The sequence below is a fragment of the Protomyctophum parallelum genome (assembly GCF_964188405.1).
Source record: "Protomyctophum parallelum genome assembly, chromosome: 1".
Classification (NCBI taxonomy): domain Eukaryota; kingdom Metazoa; phylum Chordata; class Actinopteri; order Myctophiformes; family Myctophidae; genus Protomyctophum; species Protomyctophum parallelum.
The window spans coordinates 81,569,911-81,594,996 of NC_139697.1; the positions used below are offsets into that span (position 1 = coordinate 81,569,911).

General features: G+C 41.2%; 1 protein-coding gene across 1 annotated transcript in view; it reads left to right on the forward strand.

The window, feature by feature from the left end:
- doc2b (double C2-like domains, beta) overlaps nt 1–25,086 on the forward strand; it is a 148,036-nt gene that overhangs the window by 118,501 nt on the left and 4,449 nt on the right. The window contains exons 5-8 of the mRNA XM_083773201.1: nt 4,551–4,677; nt 20,009–20,166; nt 23,437–23,518; nt 24,234–24,330. Coding sequence (XP_083629327.1) covers nt 4,551–4,677; nt 20,009–20,166; nt 23,437–23,518; nt 24,234–24,330 — 464 coding nt within the window. The remainder of the gene's footprint in view (nt 1–4,550; nt 4,678–20,008; nt 20,167–23,436; nt 23,519–24,233; nt 24,331–25,086) is intronic.

Here is a 25,086-nt window from a genome sequence, read left to right on the forward strand (position 1 = left end):
CTACGACAAATGCTCATCTGTTTATTTGCATTTTTGGCTAATCTGAGGGTATCCGAACATCTGGCCTATTGAAAGAGCAGACTATGGGACGCGGGACTTCGAACAGAGAATGTAACAGACTAAAAGGTCTGGAATTACCTTTTGATCAGTCCTTTTTCTGAAAAATATTTTTTTTTCTATTGACTATTCATATGGTATGTACTCCTTTGATATTTTAATATGCCTTTCATATCAAAGTGTAAGGCTTTATTTATTGCTATATTAATAATAATACCTCGTGTGCAGCTGAAATAGTGTAAGAGCCATTACGGCTGTGCTCATTGCTATGGCAGTGGATATCTGGACTACTGGATAACTTCCCCCAGCTGGATAGCTGAGAATGCATATATTTGGTAAACTTCCCCCAGCTGGATAGCTGAAAAGCATTTCAGCCGACTTACTTTAACGAGCCTCTGTACAATTTGTATTATGGGCCAAATGATAGCCAGCATGAGTTCCATCACAGACAAGAGCCCCAGACTCTCCATAACCAGAGGGCACCTGCAGAGCCCCACTGCCCCAGACTCTCCATAACCAGAGGGCACCCGCAGAGCCCCACTGCCCCAGACTCTCCATAACCAGAGGGCACCCACAGAGCCCCACTGCCCCAGACTCTCCATAACCAGAGGGCACCCACAGAGCCCCACTGCCCCAGACTCTCCATAACCAGAGGGCACCCACAGAGCCCCACTGCCCCAGACTCTCCATAACCAGAGGGCACCCACAGAGCCCCACTGCCCCAGACTCTCCATAACCAGAGGGCACCCACAGAGCCCCACTGCCCCAGACTCTCCATAACCAGAGGGCACCCACAGAGCCCCACTGCCCCAGACTCTCCATAACCAGAGGGCACCCACAGACTGCATCAGCTTGCTGGCAAAAGCTGAAACCACCTGCATGTGGTTGCTTGATTAGCTGCTGTTAAGGGGGCGTAAAAAGACCTCTGATTCTTTTGAGGGGCGCTATAAACAGCAACAGTATAGTGTAGATTCTGTCTGAACACAAACATTAAATGCCATTGACAATGAATGGAGAATATACATCATATGTGTCTGAGCAAATCGTCTAGGTATGACGCGGTGTCCACCTTTGGCCAATAAGGGACCACCATTCTTGATGATGATGTACAATGATTAGAGCACCCCTCACTTCACACACGTGTGATTTCTATTCACACAACCATGCACTCAGTGGCCCTAAGGTGTAAAAAGGTTACAGGCCATACTATCACAGACATTTCAACTAGTGTATGAGCTTGAGACTTTGTTTGCTTGACTTTGTCTTCTGGACTAAGGTAATGCTTGGGATCACAAAAGGACATCACAACAGAAGTCAAGGTTCAAATGATCAACTAGTCATGCATGCTTTAGGATAATAATAATTTGGTCAACATGCTAGGAACAATCGTTTTTTTGTGTCTTGGATTTTGTCCAGTGGGTCTCTCTCTATAGGTCGTCCTCAGACAAGCCCTCCATCGTCACTTCCAGTCTCAAGGACAAAATATATATTCACCAATAATGTTCCCCCTGAGAAGAGCAACAGAGTGGGCACAATGCCATGCACAACCATTGACGAAATGGGACAGTTTTTATTGCTGGACATCTTCAAGGACAGCATTATGTTTTGTCCCCAAGCAGAGACTACAGTGAGACAGGGTCTAATAATTAGCCTGGCTTGGCCATACTAATATCACATTGCGTGGAGGGCAAATTTTGGCACCGGATTCAGATTTTACAGAGGCCTGTTTCGAATTGCAGCCATCCGTAGGTGCCCTTTGAGAGCGGTTTTGAAGGAGTCATCCCCCCCATCAAACAAAATGTTTGGTCAAACCATATGGGGTTCCATTGGAAATGCATTGGAGTGGCCATTAAACACAAACACAAGACAAACGCAAGACAGGTGTCTTGAATTTGTGAACGCAGCCCAGTAAGGCCACCCCTTCCTGGTGATGCGGCCAAATATATGGTCTATAACTATCATTGCATCAAATATTAAAGAAATTCCACATAGATAAGGTTCACAAATGTTTTTCTGATTCACACACAATTATATCTTCTTATATTTAATATAAATCAACAAATGTATATGTATTGAAAAGTATATTTGTGTAACATTCATCAAAATACATATTAGGATATTGATACATGCATCTACCCCCTCCCCGTCTGTCTGAATAAAGCAGCATTCTGTACGTTTCATGTCTTCTTCCGATGGCAAATGCAACAATATAGAGGCAACTGCAACTGTAGCACCTGGGATTCAAACCCGGGCCTCCCCATAGAGTTATATGAGGACGGACTGCCAGCACCTAACTATTCAATGAACGTTGCTCACCAGCGTTTTGAAGCACTCTGAATAATGTTCTACTTGAATGGGCACCACTACGAAGACTTGAGCACTAGAATGCACGACACGTTGGCGTTTCAAATCTTGTATTATTAGGTATAGGTATTGCAATCCCAGATTTGACCACCAGCTTCACTGTTCTGTGGTTCTGGGGGCTTTACTTGAGTATTTCCAATTTCCAATACTTTTACTCCATTACATCTTGCATTTGTAGATTTGGATTATTATTACAAAACATACAGTAACCACTTCAGCCCTGTATACATTTCAGCCATTTGAAAATAGAAGATTTACAAGCTCGCAATGCGTCATGATGCGATTCATTGTGAGCTTGTAGATCTGCTATTGTCAAAAGATATTTATGCATTGAAAACTTGAAATGGGACATTTCTGCATAATGTACAGTATATTACACTTTTGTAGAACACCAGTACTTTTATTTAAATTTAGATTTCCGGACGTGTACTTGTAACAGAGTGTTTATATATATATTGCAGTATTGATACTTTTACTTAAGTAAAACATTTGAGTACTTTTTCCACCACTCACCATATCTACGGCTCATACTAGAGGGAATCCTCGCTTGGCCAGGCGAGATAATGGGCTTATGTCCTACCTGTCACCAGGGTCTAGATTTCTCAGTGAAACAGAGAAATCTCAAGCCACTGCAGATGTATTAGTTATATTGTAATGTAATAACATTATAACATTTGATTAATTTAAATGAGTTCCAGATTGCAGACGATACCTAATGCAGTGATGATACCTAAAGCAAATATATGTGAGTGTAAAAAGACTATCAGCTTTTCATTCTTGTGACAGGAAAATAATTAACACCACGGTAACCCTATGAACCCATTATGAGAGTCAAGTAATTAAAATGCTGAGGGTGTCGGTGTTTACATACAGGGACCATACATACAGATGCTCTTTTGTTAAACACCATGGACTGGACTCTGTGAACAGTACACATGATTGGCACAACACTCTGCTTCACATCGTGCCTAAAGCTGCAACACAGCCATGCCATGAACTCATTCAATGCCAAACAAAATAATAATTTAATTCTCTCAGTGCCAATGAGTTATCACAGAATATTTATATCCACTACAATTGATTCCCCGACCGTTGATATTGATAATTAGTTACAGCTCCTTTATGGCGACCAGGGAGACGTCTGTTTCTAGCAGAGCTCCAAAGTGCGTGTGAAAACGAGCTGTAGAACTGAAGCAGACCGCCCCCTTGTTTGGCAGTCACCCTAATTCCATTATGGCTGAGGGTTAAATGGTGACAAAAAGGTTAACTAAGAGCACCATCTAGTGGCAAACCTCTGAAAATGTCCATGACGTACAATTCGTCATTAGGCACCCTGGACATCAGAGCCACAGAGCGTATGACGGCATTTGCACTTAACCATGAAAAAGCACGCTTGCGTTATTGGCTTGCATTACATTACATTATGCCATACAACTCTTCAACCATAGGTCGTATGAAAACAAATACAAAAAACTCCATGGCTTTGATCATAACGCAACATCTCATATAGCCATGCACACTTTTTTGCTACTACTAATTTTTATTTTCATCAGGTTGCTGAATGAAAATGAATTCTGAATTCTAGCTTTTGTCCAAAACTCACGTAAATCATTACACACTTTGGAGTAATGTGATCAAGATGTTCATATTCCATTCCAATTGGCTACGATTGGTTTAAAAAAGAATTGCTGGAAAATGAATCATGAATGCATCCAATTACCGGTATCCCCAAAATGGAATTGCACATTGAGGGCCCTTTAAAAAGTGCACATCCGAAAAGAAAAGTAGCACCGTCTGTCGTACAAATTCTATTTCCCCCCCACAGCTTCCTCATGTCCTGACTGCTGCACCCCATGACTGACACAGCCCTGGGTACAGTGGGTAGGCAACTGAACCCAGCCTGACAAAGACCTCTGCTCTGAGGAGCATGCAAAGATAAAATTGTCATTGACTCAGCTCATGCCACGAATAGCTGCACTCAGTAGCCCACTGTATGCGTCTTGCCAATAATTTCTAGCTATCATGGTATCTTTTTCGGCAATTTAGGGTTGAAGAATGGTTCTTGTGTACTGCTGTTCATACAAAACCTTAATCTGGCCATATTCTGTCTTGTGTACTGTCCCTTTCAGGATTTCGGTGTGTGATGAAGACAAATTTCGCCACAATGAGTTCATTGGGGAAACACGAATTCCCCTCAAGAAGCTCAAACCCAACCAAACAAAGAACTTCTACAACTGCCTGGAGAAACAGCTACCTGTAAGTGTGCTGCATGCCAGCATCAGCATTATTCCTTTCTGTTACTGGAATAAAACAACTGTAGTTTCTCAACACAACTTTATTGTCGGCACTCCGCCATTCCCAACTGCACAACACACACAGTGTCACAACATCCGGTTTATCTCTCCGGTCTCCCCTTAAAGTCACAGTGCATCATATCACACACATCACACACTGGAAATAGTCAATTGCATTGACTTAACAAACACACTGTCTCAATAATGAAAACAAACAAAACAAAACAAAAATGTACAGCAACATACAGCAACGTACGTAGCTTGTGACAAAGTTTTTTTTCTTTGTTATAGGCAATGTCCTTTCTATGTTCCCTTTTGTTACAGACAAAGACAATGTCCTTTCAATGTCACAATCCTAAGTACTTTCAGTAAGTTGCCACTGTCCTTCACTAAGGGAGAAGCCCCCTTTTTTATAAGGCAGTCCGCAAGTTGTTCTTTTGTACCTTTTTGGTGTGGATGAGCTCTTTGATGCTGCTGATTTATTATTATGTATAAATACTATAACCTTGATGCTGCTGATTTATTATTATGTATAAATACTATAACCTAGATGTCGCAGCGCCTTCTGTAGCGCACACAGTCTTGGGGTCCGCTGCTCCCTAGAACATCAGGACAGTATAGCACTGTCTCCTGTTCTCCACAAGAAATGGGTTCTGGACCCAAAGCAGTCCCTCAACCCCTCCCAAAGGTTTACCTGGGACCCACTGGAAAGGTTCAGGTCACACGAGTTCATAAAGTCCCATAAACAAAAGGTATATTGTGAAATTTCTATTTAATACAACGTTGGTTGTATAAATAAACTGAACAAAATACCTTTCATGGAACGCCCTTCTGTTCTCTAAGCAGAAGAAAAGTTTCGAATGAGGGGTGAAGTAGCCAGGGTGTGGCGTCACCCCTATGCCCCAGGACAAGGAAAATTATAGATTTGCTGTCCTGGGTAGCACATAAAATAGTTCTGACAGCTAGGTTTTGAAGGAAACCTACCCTAGGAATATCATTATAGGTTATTGGACAGTAGTAGTTAATACTTCAGCACTTACTAAACCTAAAACTGTTGAGAATCATATTTAGATGGTGACTGAGTGCACTCAAACCATAGTCTAATTCAGTCTGAACGCCATAGAGCAGGGGTAGGCAACATTTGGCACTGGTGCCAACCTTAATTGGCACAAAGGAGGGTGATCACAAGCACACTGGCATGGAAAAAAACAATTACCGGTAAATAAACAATTAAAAAATGTATTCAAATAAATGAATTCACTCATATTTGTATGTAAATTACATCCACATCATTCAACATTCATTAAAACTCTGAACTCTGACTGGGGAGGGAGATAGGAGGCCTATGCTCTGAGTCTAATGATCATTATAACAATGTGAAAGAATATTTTAAAAGGGAAAAGGTTATATTCGTGGACAATCAAAACATTTGTTTCAAAAAGGTTGCAGACCCCTGCCATAGAGGACTGATCTGATCATCATACAGTGCCACTACTTAACAATGTAGCATTTATATGAGTAATGGAATGTGATCACTCACTCATAACGGTGAATATTGCAATAATGTTAGTCTGCAACTTCTCACTGTGGCTTAGCCCCATATGTGCCCTCAGTCCCTACGCTCATTCTGTAGCTCCGAGATGAGGTCACACACAGTTACCATTCCACTGTGTTTCAGAACTGGCACACGTTGCTTACCCTTTTCTGCACAATGTATCCAAAAAGCAAAGGTCAGAGAATGAGCGAAACTAATTTTAATTTAGTACTGGACAACAACAGAAAATGGATACGATATGCAGAAAAGGGTAAGCAACGTTCCTAGTGGAAACCATGTGCCGTTTCTGCAACGCAGTGGAATGGCGACTGTGTGTGACCTCATCTCGGAGCTACAGAATGGCGTAGGGACTGAGGGCACATATGGGGCTAACTGTGGCTCAGATTTTCTCAGATATAATTGGGTCTCAGAGGACAAAAGGATGGAAACTAGTGCCTTAAGGTGCATTATTAACATGTTCTGTTACACATGGCTGCATGCTGGTCCATACCAGTAGATCTTTATGTAAAGAAGCCCCAAATTGGTACACATGTGAATTACATCCTACTCATTGCTACTACAATATAACAACAGTGTGTGTGTGTGTGTGTGTGTGTGTGTGTGTGTGTGTGTGTGTGTGTGTGTGTGTGTGTGTGTGTGTGTGTGTGTGTGTGTGTGTGTGTGTGTGTGTGTGTGTGTGTGTGTGTGTCTAGACTCTAGAATGAAAAGCAATGTATATTGTATAGCACAGAATCTTGATTTATAACAAATATTATGACTGTACTTTGGTAAAACTTTCATTAATCTATGAAGGAAACAATGAAGGAAACAATTCAGGCTCAAGGAATAGAAAAGGCCAGGCCCAGTCCTAACAATAGCCCTGAATGTACTGGCAGATTCTACCCAGCCCACCAGTTACCATTAACACAAAGAACGGAGTCATCATTATGTGTAATTGCTTAGACTACAAGGTCTTTTAAAAAAGGAGATTTTTAATCTCAATAAGATTTCTTGGTGTTAAACATAAAAAACTAAATGAAACTAGACATATAAAACTGTGAAACTTTTTTAGGTGTTTATCTCCTGGGGAATAGGGACGTCTCACTGCCTTCACGTTCAGTCAAGGACCTTCTTCAGACATTATGCTGGCAAATGGAACCAACGCCATTATGTACAACAAGCAAGGTCAACAAGTGACCACTCATCACCTACACTTCATTACTGGCAATTCGCTCAGAGTGAACTCCTCCTACAGTAGATCACACATGAAGTAATTTGACCTCAATCGGAAATGAATCTGCATCTCAAAAGAACTAAAGTTTCAATTCTCAGTTTAATAGTAATCTGAGTAAGTCAGTCATTGACTTACTCGAAACCCTTAAACCTAACCCTAACTCTATGGATAAACAGGCTTCTACTACAACAACACAGGAAGCAATACACATGGCAGGCCAATGCAAAGAGGCGAGCCACACTCCAACATAATGACATGTACAGTAGGCCCACGCGGTCGGTACGGACAATGCACAATTTTGCTATTCGACCTCACAGCTCTTGGAATATGCAGTAGTCTCATAATATTGCTATATCATATACGATATACCGATTATACACAGGCAGATAACCATTTAGAAACATGTACATTTTGTCATAACTCACCATTAGTGGGAGCCCTGGCCTTCTCATGGCCCAGTGGCATACTGTATGACCCGCAGCCTGCCATGGGCCTGCAGGGGAGCAGGTCTTGTCTTGTAATGATTTACTGAAGAAAAGGAGAAAGAAATTCCGTACACGTCATCACCACATATTCTCATATTTCGCAGATCAAGTGAATTGGCACCTATATTTTAAGATTCTCCTTTTTTAATTTAGATTTGGACAGATAATTTGGTCCAACACTGGCTTTCAGTTCCAGAACACTGCGACACAGAGTCAGACACTAAATTCGGCACAAAATATATTTAGATGGGGGTCCATGGTCAAACTAATATAATGTTGAAAAGGTTTGAGAAAACTGTTGAGAAGACATTGTAGAATCGGCCTCAGGTCTTAATGGGTTGAGCAATGTGAATCCTACTGTATACACACATACACTCATACCTCTCACCTCTAAGGGTGAACAATTACTCATGAGATGTTGTTATGTAATTATAGGTTGGCTATTCCCCTGATGTTGCCCTTTGTCCTGATCCTCGGTCAAGCTGCATTATGCAGATCGATTTCTGATTGAGGTCAAATGACTTCCTGTGATGTATTATAGAAGTGTGTTCCTATTGCCACTAATGAATTGTATGTGACTGTTGACCCTGCCTTTTGTACATAATGATGAATCCTTTAATCAGCTAGATTTGCCTGAAGAAGGTCCGAGACTAGGTGCTGCAGATCTGTATGTGTCTAGCCTCGGTACCCAGGCTTTTATTTTAGTTCGCTACGGCTGGGGGAACGCAAGACATTTCCTGGTCTAGGAGAGGAAGTGAACTACAGTGCAGAGGGGCGTCGCTCTCAATATACCGTAGTGACGTCAGTGGGGAAGGGGAGGGGCGGAGGCGGGCTCTGATCAGTGAACCAATATTTCTCCAGTGCTTGCTCCAACAGACTTTTGATGACCATGCAGGGCTTCAATCAAAAATTTAATAAAATGCACAAGCCAACACACACACACACACACACACACACACAATTTGAGTCTAACATAAGCAGGGATTAAGTGAGTATGATGTGTTTAAGGGTGGGGAGTGCAAGCATCATTCAGTATTTAAGTCCGACGTCATTTTGTAGTGCTACGTTACGTCCGGGTCCAAGTGGCACCAGCTCCCGTCCGCATCTCATTGTAAATTGAATATCTAAACGCGTGAATCTTTTTACAGTGACGTTATTTTTCAGAAAGGAAGCCATTGAGGGTTAAAATGGGTCTTAATGCTTCCAACTCGAGTGGAATTATTAATGTTTTGTACAAGTATCCATGACAACAAAAATATATGATGTGGAGACAATAAAGACTATTATTATCATTATTATTGAAGGTGGCAACAGTCCATTTGATCGGTAAAATATTTCTGGGGTATATTTAGAATGTGTGCAGGCTTGAGTATGTTGAATCTAGTTTGCATTATGAGGATTTATTTGACACAATAAAATAAAATTGGCGATAGTATTCCATGTGGGACAGACGGCCTGTCACTGTCAGATTTGGGAGAGCAGCGCAGCTTTGTTGTTGCGAGGAAAGCGGTAAAATTAGACTTTCGTGGTTGTTTTCGTCTCAGATTTAGCCCGACGGAGCGTCACAGTATAACTCCATGGGGACACAAAAGCGACACAAAAGTAGGACCCGGAAGTATCTCAGGAGGGGGCGCTCACGTCACAGCTAAAATACTGAATTGAATAAATATACCCTTGTCAAGTAAGCAAGATTTTAGCTGTGATAGAAAATGGAAATCATCCAAAACCCCACACACCATCAGCAAATACTGTACACTTCAACTTCATCCACATAAGAAAATGTTACATTATGAAACAAAAATAGTTATACTACTTTTTATTGCCTATGCTTATGTAGAAAAAAAATGCTCACTGCTCAGGTCAAATAGGCCTATTGATATACGATTAAAATGTGATTAATTGAGATGAATTAATCACAAAGCCTCTAATTAATTAGATGTTTTTTAATGAAGTCCCAACCCTATTCCTTATAGATCTAGCTTCAAATAAAAAATCTAAAAAAGGTTAAATGTGTCGGATCACATCGTATCGCATCGCATCAAATTCCATGAAATTCCACATTCCACACAAGATGTATTTGGCTATTCGGTATTCGGTTTTCGGCCATCTGTTTCCTATATTCGGTATTCGGTTTCGGCCAAGAATTTCCCTTTCGGTGCATCCCTAAAAAATACAGTACCTTGTTCTATAATTATTACAATTTATTGTCTCCACCAGGCCGAAGGCATGGGGAGAGAGTATGTTTTGCACTACGTCCGTCCGTGCGTGCGTCCGTGTACAGCTAATCTCCAGCAACCTCTGCCCCAAATTTTCTAGAACGGCCTTTTATAGTGCCACCGACTTTTGTAAACCACATTTTTGAACTAATATTTCATATTCCATCCTAATTGGCTAACATTGGCTTTCAAAGTTTGCAGGATTGGCCCGTTTTGAACAAAAAGCCTCAAATCAAGAACACAGCATCCATGAATTTTCAGACTTTCCTACAGGCTGAGGAATATATCCTACCCTTTTCACATTGGCATGTTATAGCGCCACCAACAGGTGGATTTTTGCAAAACACATTTTCGGAACAAAATGCCTCAAATCATCCAATTGCCATCGAAGGTGTAAGAAGAAATGGCCCCCTTTTCACATTGGCTTATTATAGCACCACCATGAAGCCACAACCTGACCTGGCCTGGCCTGGTGGAGACCTGTGCCCCAAGGGGCGCTTTTTCTAGTTGCTACTAAAGTAGTCCATAGCCAGGGGTGTGCACATGCAATGTATGCTGACTTTGGGGTAATGCGCTGTGTGTATATGCTGATACTGTCATGTACATGGAATGCATTGCATTTCTATTGCTGAACACAACCCTAAACAAAGTAGTAGTAGCAAACAACCATTAGGACACCATTCAGGTGAATGAAGAAAGCTTAGATGGTAATTGGTCATTGCAGCCAAGCTTTCATATTTAAATTGTAAGAGAGAGCAATGTGCATGGCTATATGTTTTTGAGGCAGGTCTCCACGGACCCCCAGAGATGCAGAATGTTTGCTGCCCTGAATGCTGCCAAACTGCCAAATGTTAGCTCTCCAGTGGCAGCCATTTACCTAGAGATAATTAATCACTTATTAAGGGTTCTTCTAGCATGAAAACCAGATGAATTTGCCACAGGGCACTCCTCAGTTTGAATTACATTTCGCTCACCACAGAGTTGTGGCTCAGGGGTAGAGTGAACGGATGGGAACCGCAAGGTTCCCAGTCTGAACCCGGGCTCCCCCAGAGTTGGTGTCGTTGAGCAAGACTCTGAACCCCTAATTGCTCCCGATGTGCAGGTTGGTGCCTTGCATTTTCTCCGGCATCGATGTGTAAATGTGTGTGAATGGGTGAATGTAATGCACAATCTCTGTAAAGCGCTATATGAATGTACCATTTACCAATCAGAGCTCACTATTCAAAGTGAGACTTTGTTGCTGTGTGACGTTGGAATTTGTTTGTAAATTCAACAGGGGGTCCGGGACCCCCTAAGGAGTCCTCTGAGTTACTACAGGGGGGCCTCCAAATCAAATTAAACTTTATTTATATAGTTTGGTTTGTTCTGCTAACATGGAATACACATTATTGGCTCTGGTTTCCTCCCAACTCGGGACTGCTTGCCACATTGCTCACAACAAACTCACAACGCCTTGGGCTGTATGTGATTAATAATTTTGTTTGCAGGGATGCCACTATGCTCTGACCACCTGGTGCATTTTCCTACATGTCCGTAAACGTGTTTTCCCTAGCAACTGTCTCTGATCTACAGTATCCCCCGTCTTGCCCTTAGTTTAAAGGATGTTTAACAATCTGTATCATTATATAATTTCAGTGCACCTGAAATCGAGAAATCCCCTGAAAATCAATTTAGGGGCAAAAAAAGCTTTACACTAATTTCTAAGCCTAGCACTTTGCATTAGCAGCCAAATTGTCTGCTGATCTGTTAGCATGGAATAGACATTATTGGCTCTGGTTTCTCCCAACTAGGACAGCTTGCCAGATTGCTCAGAGGAACTCATTACCTCTCCCATGGATTGAATCAAAATACAATCTCACGACTCAAACAGTGTGCCCCCACACTACTAGTTGCCTTTCCTTTAATTAACACAATATGTGAATTAAATTATGATGTTTTAGTGATATTGTTCCTGCCGTTACATACTGCCAATCATGTGAAGAAATCACAGACTGAGGCTTTAATGTTTGCTTTTATATGAAATATCCGAGACGATTAGGGTTTTATGGAAGATTTTCCTGCAAATAATGCTAGTTCAACCACTTGAAATGCTCTAATATTAATAGCAAAAAACAGAAGTAAAACAGAGATGTTAACTGGCCAACACTTACCAGCAGTGTCTTTACCAACAGCATGATCATCGTGTCCCCGGTATCAGCTGATTGTGTCTATGGAAATAGACACAGTGAAGTTATTTTCCGTGAAGTGTAAAGTGAAAACAGAAGTCACTTGTATATAGACTATAGAGCCCTCAGGGAAACTGGTCAACCAAGTAGGCTATATGGTTTGGTAAAGTTAAAGGACTACAAAGAATATGATGTAGCCTAGGCCTGTACCTGATATAACAATAGACATTTTGATGGGTAACATGAAGGTATGGTAAGTGATATTTTTGGGTTAAAACTAAAAAATTAAAAGGTATAAGCTCTACATTCACTTAGTAATCATTGCTTGTAGCTCCATCTCTTTAATGAACAGAAAACACATTTTCAGGGGGGTTGCCAATTTCATCCAAATCAGGAGCAAGTACTCAACTTAAAATGCATAGTGTTCCAGTTTCAATTTTGTCTTTGTGTCATCACTTCCAATTTCACGTGTTTATATTCTGCATCCTGATTGCATACAATTGGTATACCAATTCTATTCAATTTTATTAGTGTCAAATCACAAGTCTCAATACCAACCTGAGAATAGTCTTTTCTGTTTAGCATCGCAGTACTATCAGAATATAGAGCTATTTATCACTTATTTAATGCAAAAAAAGTAAAAATCACTTTCTGCATCAGGGGCTTCCGTGTGCCAGCATAAAGCCAGTAGCTGTCCATGGTGACACACAGAATCTGTAGCAGAAGATGTGCTGGCATCAAAATATAGATTATAAATACAAAAGTAAAGTACTAAAACATTTGAAAATAGCACATCTACAAGCTCACATGTTGCCTATTTTCAAATAGCCCAAGTATAAAATCGAGCTAAAGTGGTTAATGTATGTTTTATAATATAATTCTTCTGCCTACACATGCTTCACATGTTTAATCAGGACGTGGTCTACTCTGCGCCATTTTGAAATATGGCTAAACAGTCAGTTGAAACCATAGACTGTAAAAAAATATGGACAAAGCGTTCTCCGGGTCAGATATGGACGTAAGATGAAGCCTGGGCCTGATAACATTGCTGACCTGGGAGAAGGCACTATGAAAATATTTGTAATTGTGTTAAGAGTGATCCTTTCAACCTTGGTGAGATTCCCCACCCCCACAGTGATGGAGTGACTGTCAGACATGAGGTGAGATATGCTATTGAAAAATTAGTTTTAAACAAAGCATGTGGCCAGGTAGCCCCTTTCGGGACCCTACATAAAGCTTTTCTGAATTTTTTATGAGTTTTATGTTGGGTCCCTGGTCATAACTATATTTTCGTATGGGAATTCTGGAACGCGAACATTCATATTCTCTCTAAGACCGTATCTGCGCCGTTTGACGGCCTTTTTTTCTTTGAGTTATTCTAAATTCGTGAACTTTAAGTACCTATACATTCCGCTGCGAATATCTCCTGTGGCGCGGAAGCCGTTAAGTATTTTTAATCTTTGTTTGACCGATTTGGTCGCTTTATTTCTTCTTGTTTGTTTACCGTTTATTGTACCGCCTCCCGGTGTGCGGTTGGCTTGTGCGGCTACGTCCCTGCCTCTGATCTGCTCTGTCATAGCTATAGCGCCACTAGCTAGCCAGATAGGCGGTACAATGAGGTGTCAATAAACAAGGAAGGAAGAGAAGAATCAAAGCGACCAAATCGGTCAAACAAAGATTAAAAATACTTAACGGCTTCCGCGCCACAGGAGATATTCGCAGCGGCATGTATGGGTACTTATACTTCACATATTCAGAAACGCTCACACGAAAAAATGTCGTCAAAGAGCGCAGACAGGCGCTAAACATGTTGTTTATGTTTTATGAATGGCTGCGTACCAGGTGGCATGGTAGTGATGCAACAGGACCCAATGCACTGGGTCGAACAAATGTCAGAAACTTCAGTAGCATTGGGTTCTGCTTGGAGGGCTAGTGGCCAGGATATGATAACAGCAGAACATCTGAAACATTCTAGCCATAGAGTTTCAGTGCTATACTGGCAATGTGTTTCTCTGGGCTAGTGATGCATGGCATACTGCCTGAGTCCATGTTGTCTGTACTGTTAGTGCCAGTAGTTAAAAATAAAACGGGAAAGTTAACTAGCATAGACAACTACAGACCAATTGCACTGGCGAGCATTATGTCAAAGGTGCTAGAAGGTATCCTCATGGACAGGCTCAAAGAGCAGCAACCACCGACAACCAATTTGGTTTTACTTGGGCATAATTGGAAATGGAAATGATTTGACACCACTGCAGTATGAACAAATTAAACGGACACAATTACTATGTAATTGTAACGTTTATCCCTCAACATATCTGTTTGTCTGACTGATACTGATATGGGTCTATTTAATTTGATATCCTAGTACTTACCAACTAATCACCAACATCGTCAGCAGCTTGTGTTGGTCGTGTGGTCCGTCTATGCCGGTGTGGTGTCTACTAGCCCCTTTCGGGACCCTACATAAAGCTTTTCTAAATGTCAGAAACTTCAGTAGCATTGGGTTCTGCTTGGAGGGCTAAGGGTCTACGTTCCTGAGAGCTAAAGTAGCCTAGCTAGTTTAATAACAAAACACAGTATTCACGTCATGAGAAAACCTTTTCCCGCCGTATGCGAACGAAAATAAAAGCCTGGGACTGTACCGGTCCGAGGCTGCCCTTATCTGACCTGAGAATAGCTCTACTCTACAGCTATACTAGCTCTGCTGTGCCTACTTTGGCTACCTTCTCCGTTTCTTTTTTGTTTTGGTGTCATGACAGATGTATTTTTCAACATTACACAATTTAAGCCTGACGCTGCCTGCGCAATTGTGCGCATTACACCTTGACCTTCTGTGATCCAAATCATTCAAAGCGCACGTGAATCACATTGACACATTCCCTCATTATACACAACATCGAGGTTGCCAGTTTGGTGTAATTTCCAGCAGTAGCATTCAAGGGTGGCCACCTGCAAGACCTCAGAAAGGAGGACACTTTTGCCGGGCCCGCTCCCCCGACCCCCCCCCCCCCCCTCCCAGATTTGCTCACCCCCCCCCCCTCCCAGATATTATTATTATTGTTATTACTACTACTATTGCACCTGATTTTCACCACCATCATCTCCAGCATTATGTCCACAGAGAACATATATTTGCTAATTAAATTAACCTTTTTAAAGTATAGGGTACCACAAAGGCCATTCATTTTATAATCAATTTATTTTATTTCATGTTTAGATTATGTTTTATGTTTAATCTCTTTCATGTGGGTTTTTTTATACTGTCTTATAGTCATCGGTGTGGGATATAGTACAAGTAAGACGCGCAAACGCGGGAAGCGAACGCAGCTCGTAAATGGCAATAACAATTGTGTGTGTGTGTGTGTGTGTGTGTGTGTGTGTGTGTGTGTGTGTGTGTGTGTGTGTGTGTGTGTGTGTGTGTGTGTGTGTGAGTGCGTGCGTGTGTGTGTTTTGTGTGATACAGCTGCGCCCTCTGGTGGCGGGCGGGTGGTGTAACAGCGGGACACACACACACACAGACATTCAGCCCTTGCTGTCATAGTTAGTGCTCATTGCGTTCGCAATGATGCCTGAGTAGCCTATATGTTCACAGTGCTTTAGCCTCCCTTTCTTTATGATGTCGAGTTCCTTGCTCCATTGCTCATTAAATGTAGTTTTTCATTTCGGCATATTTGGTTTATTTATCTCTGCATTAACTATCCTAAAGTGATTGTGAGAGCACACATTCCACAACAAACAAACCGACCGTCCCACTGGCAGTGTTGCCAGGTTTTGGAAGAGAACTAAGCAACCATGTCTATGAAAACAAGCCCAAAAGAAGCCTGACTAGGCTTAGTAGACTATTTTATAAAACAAGCCCAAAGTCGCTTATAATTAAGCGGACATGGCAACACTCCGAACGTCTCCTCTCTCTTGACAGAGGGAGTGTGGCCGGCTTGCTGGAGCTGAGCAGCGCTCAAGCGCTGCGGAGATTTTAATACCCAGACCAGACGACGTAAATGACAGTTATGACACAAGCACTGTATATCACAAAAATCCGGACAATTATGTGTCCGGCCGGAGGTTGAGGTGCAGGAGGAGGACAGGTGGGTCTAAAACCGGACTGTCCGGCGTGAAACCGGACATCTGGCCCTGAGGATTGAGGTTGCCAGTTTGTTGGTGTCTTTTCTAGCAGTAGTAATAGTATTCAATGATGTTGCACAGTGCAGAGTATTGACGAATTCAGAAACGGGTCTCGTGGTCGAAGCTTACGTATTTCCTGTAGGCGGAGCCGACATAGCTGCAGGTAAACCCGCACCTCTGACATGTTAGTCTGCCTCAAACGTTACTCTTTTACCTGCTTTTTACTAACATTACAAAGATGCCTAAAACATCGGGATGAACCTGTGTAGTTTATGGCTGCTCCAACAGTAGTGGCAACATTAAAATAAAATAAAATAAAAACGGAATGTGAAATATCTGTGGCTGAGAGCAGAGCCATAGAGTAATGGTTGAGACGAAGCAGTGAAAGGCCCTGAAAGATACTGTCAGTCTTACCCAATACCCAATCTTTCTGTTTTATGAACACAAGGCTGCTGTACTTTATACCTCATACTAAGCATTTAAAGTATGAGTATGAATATGTAAACTGCGACCATGAGACCTGTTTCTGAATTCGTCTATAGAGACGGCACCGAATTTCTCCTCCCATCCACTTGCATTAAGTTGCTCAAAAGCACATGAGGCGATTTCACTCCTCCTTCCGGGTAGGAACAGAGTGCATTCTGGGATTGATTGGGCCAAACACATGAACGCACTGGCCGTTGACTATCATTGCACGCGTTCAGCATTCACGTGTCATCATGAACGTGCGCAATGATAGTCAACGGACCAGCTCGTTCATGAGTTTGGCCCAGCGCTACAATACCAAATTCGGCCACTATGTCCATTTCGCCTCAGGGTTTCCTCCGGGTGCCGTCTCTATTAATATATACTCTAAGGTGCAGACTGCTGAGGATTGTCATTGAGGTCGCCAGTTTGGTGTCCTTTCTACTAAGTTTCCAGCCCACTAAGTTTCCAGCAGTAGCATTCAGCAATGTGAGCGGAATAGTTCTATGTTGCAGTACTTTTGAGTACTTTTTCCACCACTGTGGAAATGTTTGGGGAAGGCCTGCAATACTTTTACTTGTACCCCACTATCTCAGAGGCATATGTTGTACTTTTACTACAAAACAAATACAAAATAACTTTAGTTACTAGTTACTTTGTAAAGATTTGATTACAGTATTTATTATTACAAAACATACATTACCCACTACACACGTACTTTAAGTACGTACTTTGATACGAAAATGTACATTTTGATGTCAATACTTTTGTACTTTTACCCAAGTACAATTTTAATTAAAAGTTACTTGTAACAGAGTAGGCTACTTCTATATTGCAGTATTGGTACATTTACTGAAGTAAAAAATGGGAGTACTTTATCCACCACTGCAATTACCACCCTTCACTCATGGTTTCCCTCCCAAATGAATACACACGAAATGATTAAATAAACACAAACCAACAACATATCAATCACAAACAAACAACAACACATAAATTCCCCTAACAACACATTGCAAATGAAAGAACAATAGCCTACTGTTGATTGTGCACCACAATGCATGCTGTTCCCTCTCTCCTCCAATGCGCATCCTGCAGGATGTTACACTCTGACAACATTCACACCATGCGGAGGCGATGACTAATACCGATGTTGAACACAAACAATTTGCTTGTGCTATTATTGAGATGTGTTGCTGTGTTGTTGTTTTTTTCTGATATTTTTTGTCAGCCTGTGGAGCACAGAAAAACATTATGATTACATCCACACAAATAATTAATCTGAGGCAAGATTGCAATTGCAGTCTCTACATGAGGCATTGGTGTGATTCCAAAACAACCCACTTTGTGTCAAGATCAGTCTTCTGTGTGCTTTTTCTTTTTTAAATAAGCATGTTTATTTACTGTATGAGTTCTTTGCTCTATTTATTTAGTTTTTTTTGCATGTTTCACAGTACAGCGTATGTGATCGGATACTTAACACTGGACCCTGTTAAGGCTGCCTTGAAAAGACATTCTCTCAGGCTTATGACAGATAGTGGTTTGTTGTTTTGTTTGTTTGTTTCAAATATTTTATCCCACGATTTTGTAACTCACCTTTTCACCCGGTGCCAATGCCTAATCTGTAATCCCGGGGCACTGTACTCTCTCTCTGCCAACCTGGGGAGAGGCCCGAACTGAGCTCGTGCATCGATCCTTCAATCGAACCCGCAACCTTCTAGCTGAAGCAACAGTGCTAATGTTTGGTTTGGTTGTTTGTTGCTTATTCTTTGTTGTTTATGTAAAACGTCTTTGGGTTCATGAAAGGCACTATATAAACTCAAGCTATTATTATTTTATTTTTATAGTACTTATAGGCTACTTTAACTCAAGTACAGATTTGACTGAGAGTGTCCATACTTTGTCTCAATTCTTTCTTTCTTTTTCTGAGAGTTTACACATGTAACCCAACTGACCCACTTTTGAGTTAAATCATGATTTACCTGTGTAGACATATATATATAGCCTACTGAATTGGGGAGGCAGAGAGACAAAGGGGGTGGAGAGAGTGAGAAGGGGAGAGATGGGAAGAAGAGACATGTGGCTGAAGTGTTGCAAAAATGAAAATGCATCCTTTGCAACGAGGCTAAATTAATCTGACAACCAGCGAGGTTCCGCTGTTATGTCAGATGAGTCAAACATTGAGTCCACTCATACTGCTTGTAACTCAGAGATAGTCTGCCTCTGCCAATTGTGATTGCATGATTGTGTGAGTGTGTGTGTGTGTGTGTGTGTGTGTGTGTGTGTGTGTGTGTGTGTGTGTGTGTGTGTGTGTGTGTGTGTGTGTGTGTGTGTGTGTGTGTGTGTGTGTGTGTGTGTGTGTGTGTGTGTGTGCCCACCCACTTGTATGAAGAGTCAAGAGCTGTTGTTGAAATCATTTCTATCTTGCTATATGGCAGAGTTTGAACAAAATTATTGAACACGATTTCATCCCTCTGTCTCCTTCTCACTTGATTTCTCTCGTTTTAGAACACACATTTGATTCTGACTCTGTCTACACGAGCACACAAACACAATATTACTGTATGTTAGGGCTTTGTCAAAGTCGATATACAAGAAATGAACTCTTCAAATGTTTTCAGTGTAATTTTCAGAAGGTGTCAGTTATGGTGTATGAGCCTGAGGCGGCTGGTCAGGCATTCCACTGGACTCAATAAAATATGGTGAAACTGTCATACCTGCAGAGAAAAGGTCCATTTTGAAATCATAATGTTCTGGACAACCACTTCGGCTATACTGTAAAATCCTCTGTCTTATTTGTGTAACTCTGACAGAGTATAAATGTAACCAAATGGACCATTACATTTGTACACTATCAGAGTTAAAGGTCACACACACACACACACACACACACACACACACACACACACACACACACACACACACACACACACACACACACACACACACACACACACACACACATGCATACATATGCAATATGCAATATAATATTTAATATATATACTGTATATACTTCTCCAGTGTATATTTGAAACATGCAGCTGACCTCTCTGTCCACTGCAACAGGTCAACAAGACAGAAGACAAGTCGTTGGAGGAGCGAGGACGCATCATGATCTCCCTCAAATACAACTCGCAGAAGTCTAGTCTGGTTGTGGGCATTGTACGCTGTGCCCACCTCGCCGCCATGGATGCCAATGGCTTCTCTGACCCCTATGTCAAAACGTTAGTGTACACGCACACACGCACGCACGCACATAACAGTACAATCTGGAGTGTTCATTTAACTCTGTGTACAAATGTAACCAAATGAACGCATTTGTAATCATGTAATAATAATCATAAATACAAATACATAAATGAACACTTTTTCCTTACCGTTTATGAACAAACATAGGAATGTCGTTCCTCCCGAGAGCGTACAAGCTTTACCAGAAGTAATAGAAACTTTTTTAGCGTTGTTTGATAGTTGATTATTTGTTTTTTAAGAGAGCGGTCCTCTTGTGTCTCAAAATGTAAGAAACATCATAATTCATATTGTTATGCAATGATGTTTTTCAAACCACCACCAACACCAAATGATCCTCAGCCCTCAGAACAGTGTTCAGATACTGTACCAAATGATCCTCAGCCCTCAGAACAGTGTTCAGATACTGTACCAAATGATCCTCAGCCCTCAGAACAGTGTTCAGATACTGTACCAAATGATCCTCAGCCCTCAGAACAGTGTTCAGATACTGTACCAAATGATCCTCAGCCCTCAGAACAGTGTTCAGATACTGTACCAAATGATCCTCAGCCCTCAGAACAGTGTTCAGATACTGTACCAAATGATCCTCAGCCCTCAGAACAGTGTTCAGATACTGTACCAAATGATCCTCAGCCCTCAGAACAGTGTTCAGATACTGTACCAAATGATCCTCAGCCCTCAGAACAGTGTTCAGATACTGTACCAAATGATCCTCAGCCCTCAGAACAGTGTTCAGATACTGTACCAAATGATCCTCAGCCCTCAGAACAGTGTTCAGATACTGTACCAAATGATCCTCAGCCCTCAGAACAGTGTTCAGATACTGTACCAAATGATCCTCAGCCCTCAGAACAGTGTTCAGATACTGTACCAAATGATCCTCAGCCCTCAGAACAGTGTTCAGATACTGTACCAAATGATCCTCAGCCCTCAGAACAGTGTTCAGATACTGTACCAAATGATCCTCAGCCCTCAGAACAGTGTTCAGATACTGTACCAAATGATCCTCAGCCCTCAGAACAGTGTTCAGATACTGTACCAAATGATCCTCAGCCCTCAGAACAGTGTTCAGATACTGTACCAAATGATCCTCAGCCCTCAGAACAGTGTTCAGATACTGTACCAAATGATCCTCAGCCCTCAGAACAGTGTTCAGATACTGTACCAAATGATCCTCAGCCCTCAGAACAGTGTTCAGATACTGTACCAAATGATCCTCAGCCCTCAGAACAGTGTTCAGATACTGTACCAAATGATCCTCAGCCCTCAGAACAGTGTTCAGATACTGTACCAAATGATCCTCAGCCCTCAGAACAGTGTTCAGATACTGTACCAAATGATCCTCAGCCCTCAGAACAGTGTTCAGATACTGTACCAAATGATCCTCAGCCCTCAGAACAGTGTTCAGATACTGTACCAAATGATCCTCAGCCCTCAGAACAGTGTTCAGATACTGTAGATTCTGCATGGCCCTGAAGGGGTTCATTACTTACTGCAGGTGGTTGATAAAACACTCCAGGATATTCTCGATCATAATATTGCACACTGTTGCTTGAAAATGTATTGCAATAGTAGCATACATAATAACTATACGCACAGGCAGATTACAATATCAGATCATTACAATATCACGCCACACATGTTTATCCAGAAGATGTTTTGTACCTCAGGTCAGTATATGAAACTGACTGATTTTTTGTCAGTCCAATCCAAAGCCACTTGCTTAAAATGGGTAGTACTGTACATGTTCACATTTTAGCAGGGGAACTGTAGGCAGACTCTCCATTCAATGATTATCAACAACGTACAGACCAGCCCCAGTGAATTATGTATCACACCCTTTTAACTTTTAGCTAGTCTTTCATCTGGCTGAGTAATGAAATCAAATCACAATACATATTTGACTCCATCAAGCGTGCCCTGTGAACAAAAGAGAGGCTCTTTTTTTAAACAGTGTTCAGGGCTTGCAACCATTTTCTAACAGTTTGAGGCTGATAGGCAGCACCTCCTGTCTGGATGGAAGGACACAAAGACAGATAAATAGATTTACTGGCTGCATTATGCGAGACCATAAACGCATTATAAACGGAATGTATTCCATTCACCTAAATGCATGCAGTAAACGAAGGATGTGACATCTGGTTTGTGACTGTTTGTCACATAGATATAGTTATCTGTCTGTCTCCCGTACACTGACATCGTTCACTGCTGATAACCTTGGCTTTGTAAATGGCTCTTTGTAAATTATTGTTCACATTCTTACAATGGACGCGAGTAGATAGAAATGTACTGCACCTATTGAGAGATAGGCCATCAGTTTACTCTCAGATGGACCAAAGATTATCTTGGCTGATATATTTCCACTGTTTAATACAAGTTAAAAACACATTTAATACCAACACTTTGGTTGCCATTGTCAACAGTTACAATTACTACTCTTGCATACATAGCAATGTTATTATAAAATGAATACTATACATTTGTATTTAAAGTTATCTTGTCCTCAAAGCCCAGTAAATATTTTATCCCCCATTCTATTTTTATTTTTCCTTTTTTAATCCAGGCTGTTAGATTTGAATGCTAGGCTAAGGCTATCAATAATGCAGTTGATAGTTAAAATTGAATATTTTAATCAACCTGATGAAAGTGTGTTAACTGCTGTAGAATGGACTGTAGGGCAGTGCCACAGCACCCTCTAGGGTTGGGATGGTATAACATCTCTAAGACTATCTATGGTATCTGCTTCACTTTTACTCCACTACAATTATTTTAAAACTGTAGTTGCTATGCTACTTTGCAGATTTAAATATTATAAAACATACATAAAAAAATGAAGCCCTATTTTATAATTTAAATAGCCAAGCTCCCAACGTGCGACAATGTGATGTATTGTGAGCATGTAGATCGGCTATTTTCAAAAGATTTCCAGAAATTAAAGAACATTTTGTGAATTGGGACATTCTGCATAATGAGTACTTTTATACTTTTGTTAATTTTGAATACAGGACTTTTAACAGAGCAATTTCTGAAAACATCTACATCTGATAGATTTTTATTAGACTGTGGAGGACTGATGAAATAATTCTTAATGGTTATTCTGAATAATTTCTACTTATTCAGAGTCTGAATCAGAGTATATAATGCATTACGGTAGCCTACAGTACAGTACAGTACAGTACAGTGATACACAGGAATAATAATAAACTGAATAGTTGCTTTTCAAACAGTGGTCTGCTTGCCTGCAGGTACCTGAAGCCTGATGAGAACAAAAAGTCAAAGCACAAGACTGCTGTGAAGAAGAAGACGCTCAATCCAGAGTTCAACGAGGTAACAGCTCATGTTAGAACCTTGCATTTTCATGGATTTTCACAGATTTGTGGATCGTACCGTCGTATCAGAGCACTTGTTTGAGCCTAATTATTCAAAAAGTTCAGATTTGTTTGGTACAACAACAGAAAACCTTTAGAAATAAGAAAAATTACAAGAAAAGCTGTAGAGGAAACATTCCTAGCTGTCAAGTTTATAGAATATCTCCTTTTCCAGCCAATTCCTGCCCACCACAATTAGCCATGTTTGCGGGGGGGCGATCTATGTCACTGCACTAGTCAATCCTACATTGGTTGACTCTGGCCCTTGTTAAGTGGGGGTGTGGGATAGTGCATACCTGTGCATTTTAAAACAAATTAATCTTTACCCTGCTTTGCACTGAACTGACTGAAAAGTTTCATACAGAAGGTCCAAAACATAAATGGACACTAATAGTACATTCAACATTATATCCTCACGGTGAAACTGTGAATTGAAAAGAAGCAGCTTTGATTGGTTGATTGATTGATAATTGTATTAGACAATACAATTCAAGCAGTACAGGGGTACAGTCAAGCACAAATGGTAGCACCGAAGAAAGACCTTGCGGTCTTGTTTCCATTCGGGTCCCATACATTCATTCAAAACTAAATTAAAGCAAACATAATTAAATCTGGGTACATGTCTTTCAGATGAAAAGGTTGGGAAATACTTTTCATTTTGTTTTCCTTCTCAGGAGTTCTCTTATGACATCAAATATGCAGACCTCACCAAAAAGACCCTGGAGGTGACAGTGTGGGACTATGACATAGGAAAATCCAATGATTTCATAGGTAAGCATATGTCATGTTGTTGGTCAAAACAAAATGGTGTGTGTGCTGTGCATGTTGGTCACCTATCAAGCCCAAACCACCAATGATTCGCCATGCAACTCCTTCCAATATGCAACTACTTGCACGTATTATCCCCAATGGCAGTTGCAAGGCGTTGCACTGGTGCTGTTTGACCTTTGACCTAACCTAGTTCTGCAGCAACCGCCATAGACAGTATTTACTATAGAGGGTATGCGCGTGACATCATCATCAAACCCGGAAGTTATACAGGAAGGCCTACTCATAGACATATATAAAGGCTAGATGGCTCAAGACGGAGTCTCTGACGTAGTTACCCCGGCGCCCATCTTGCTGCGGTTCTACAGTACGCAAAATACAGCCCACTTGTTCTATATGGCAGCTCAAACAAAAAAAGTCATAACTCGCTCAAATCTTGACGGATTTACAAACGGGTTGGTTTATTACAAAGGACGCTTATCTGCTTAATGAAATTTTAATGAAAAAGGTATGCGGACGTCTCTGACGTTTATAACAAACCAAACCTTTTGAAAATCGGTCCCAGACACAATGTTATGCTGCCCTTCTGTAAGATGGCCGCCACGTAACAACGTCGCTCTCCATTGGCCAGCAGCGTGGGTGAGTCATGTAGCCTTATATATATCTATGGGCCTACTGAGTGACAAAAAATAATTTCTGGCCTTGACAGACTGCATTGCATTGCATTGCATTAAACAACGTTAAACATTGTTAAACTCA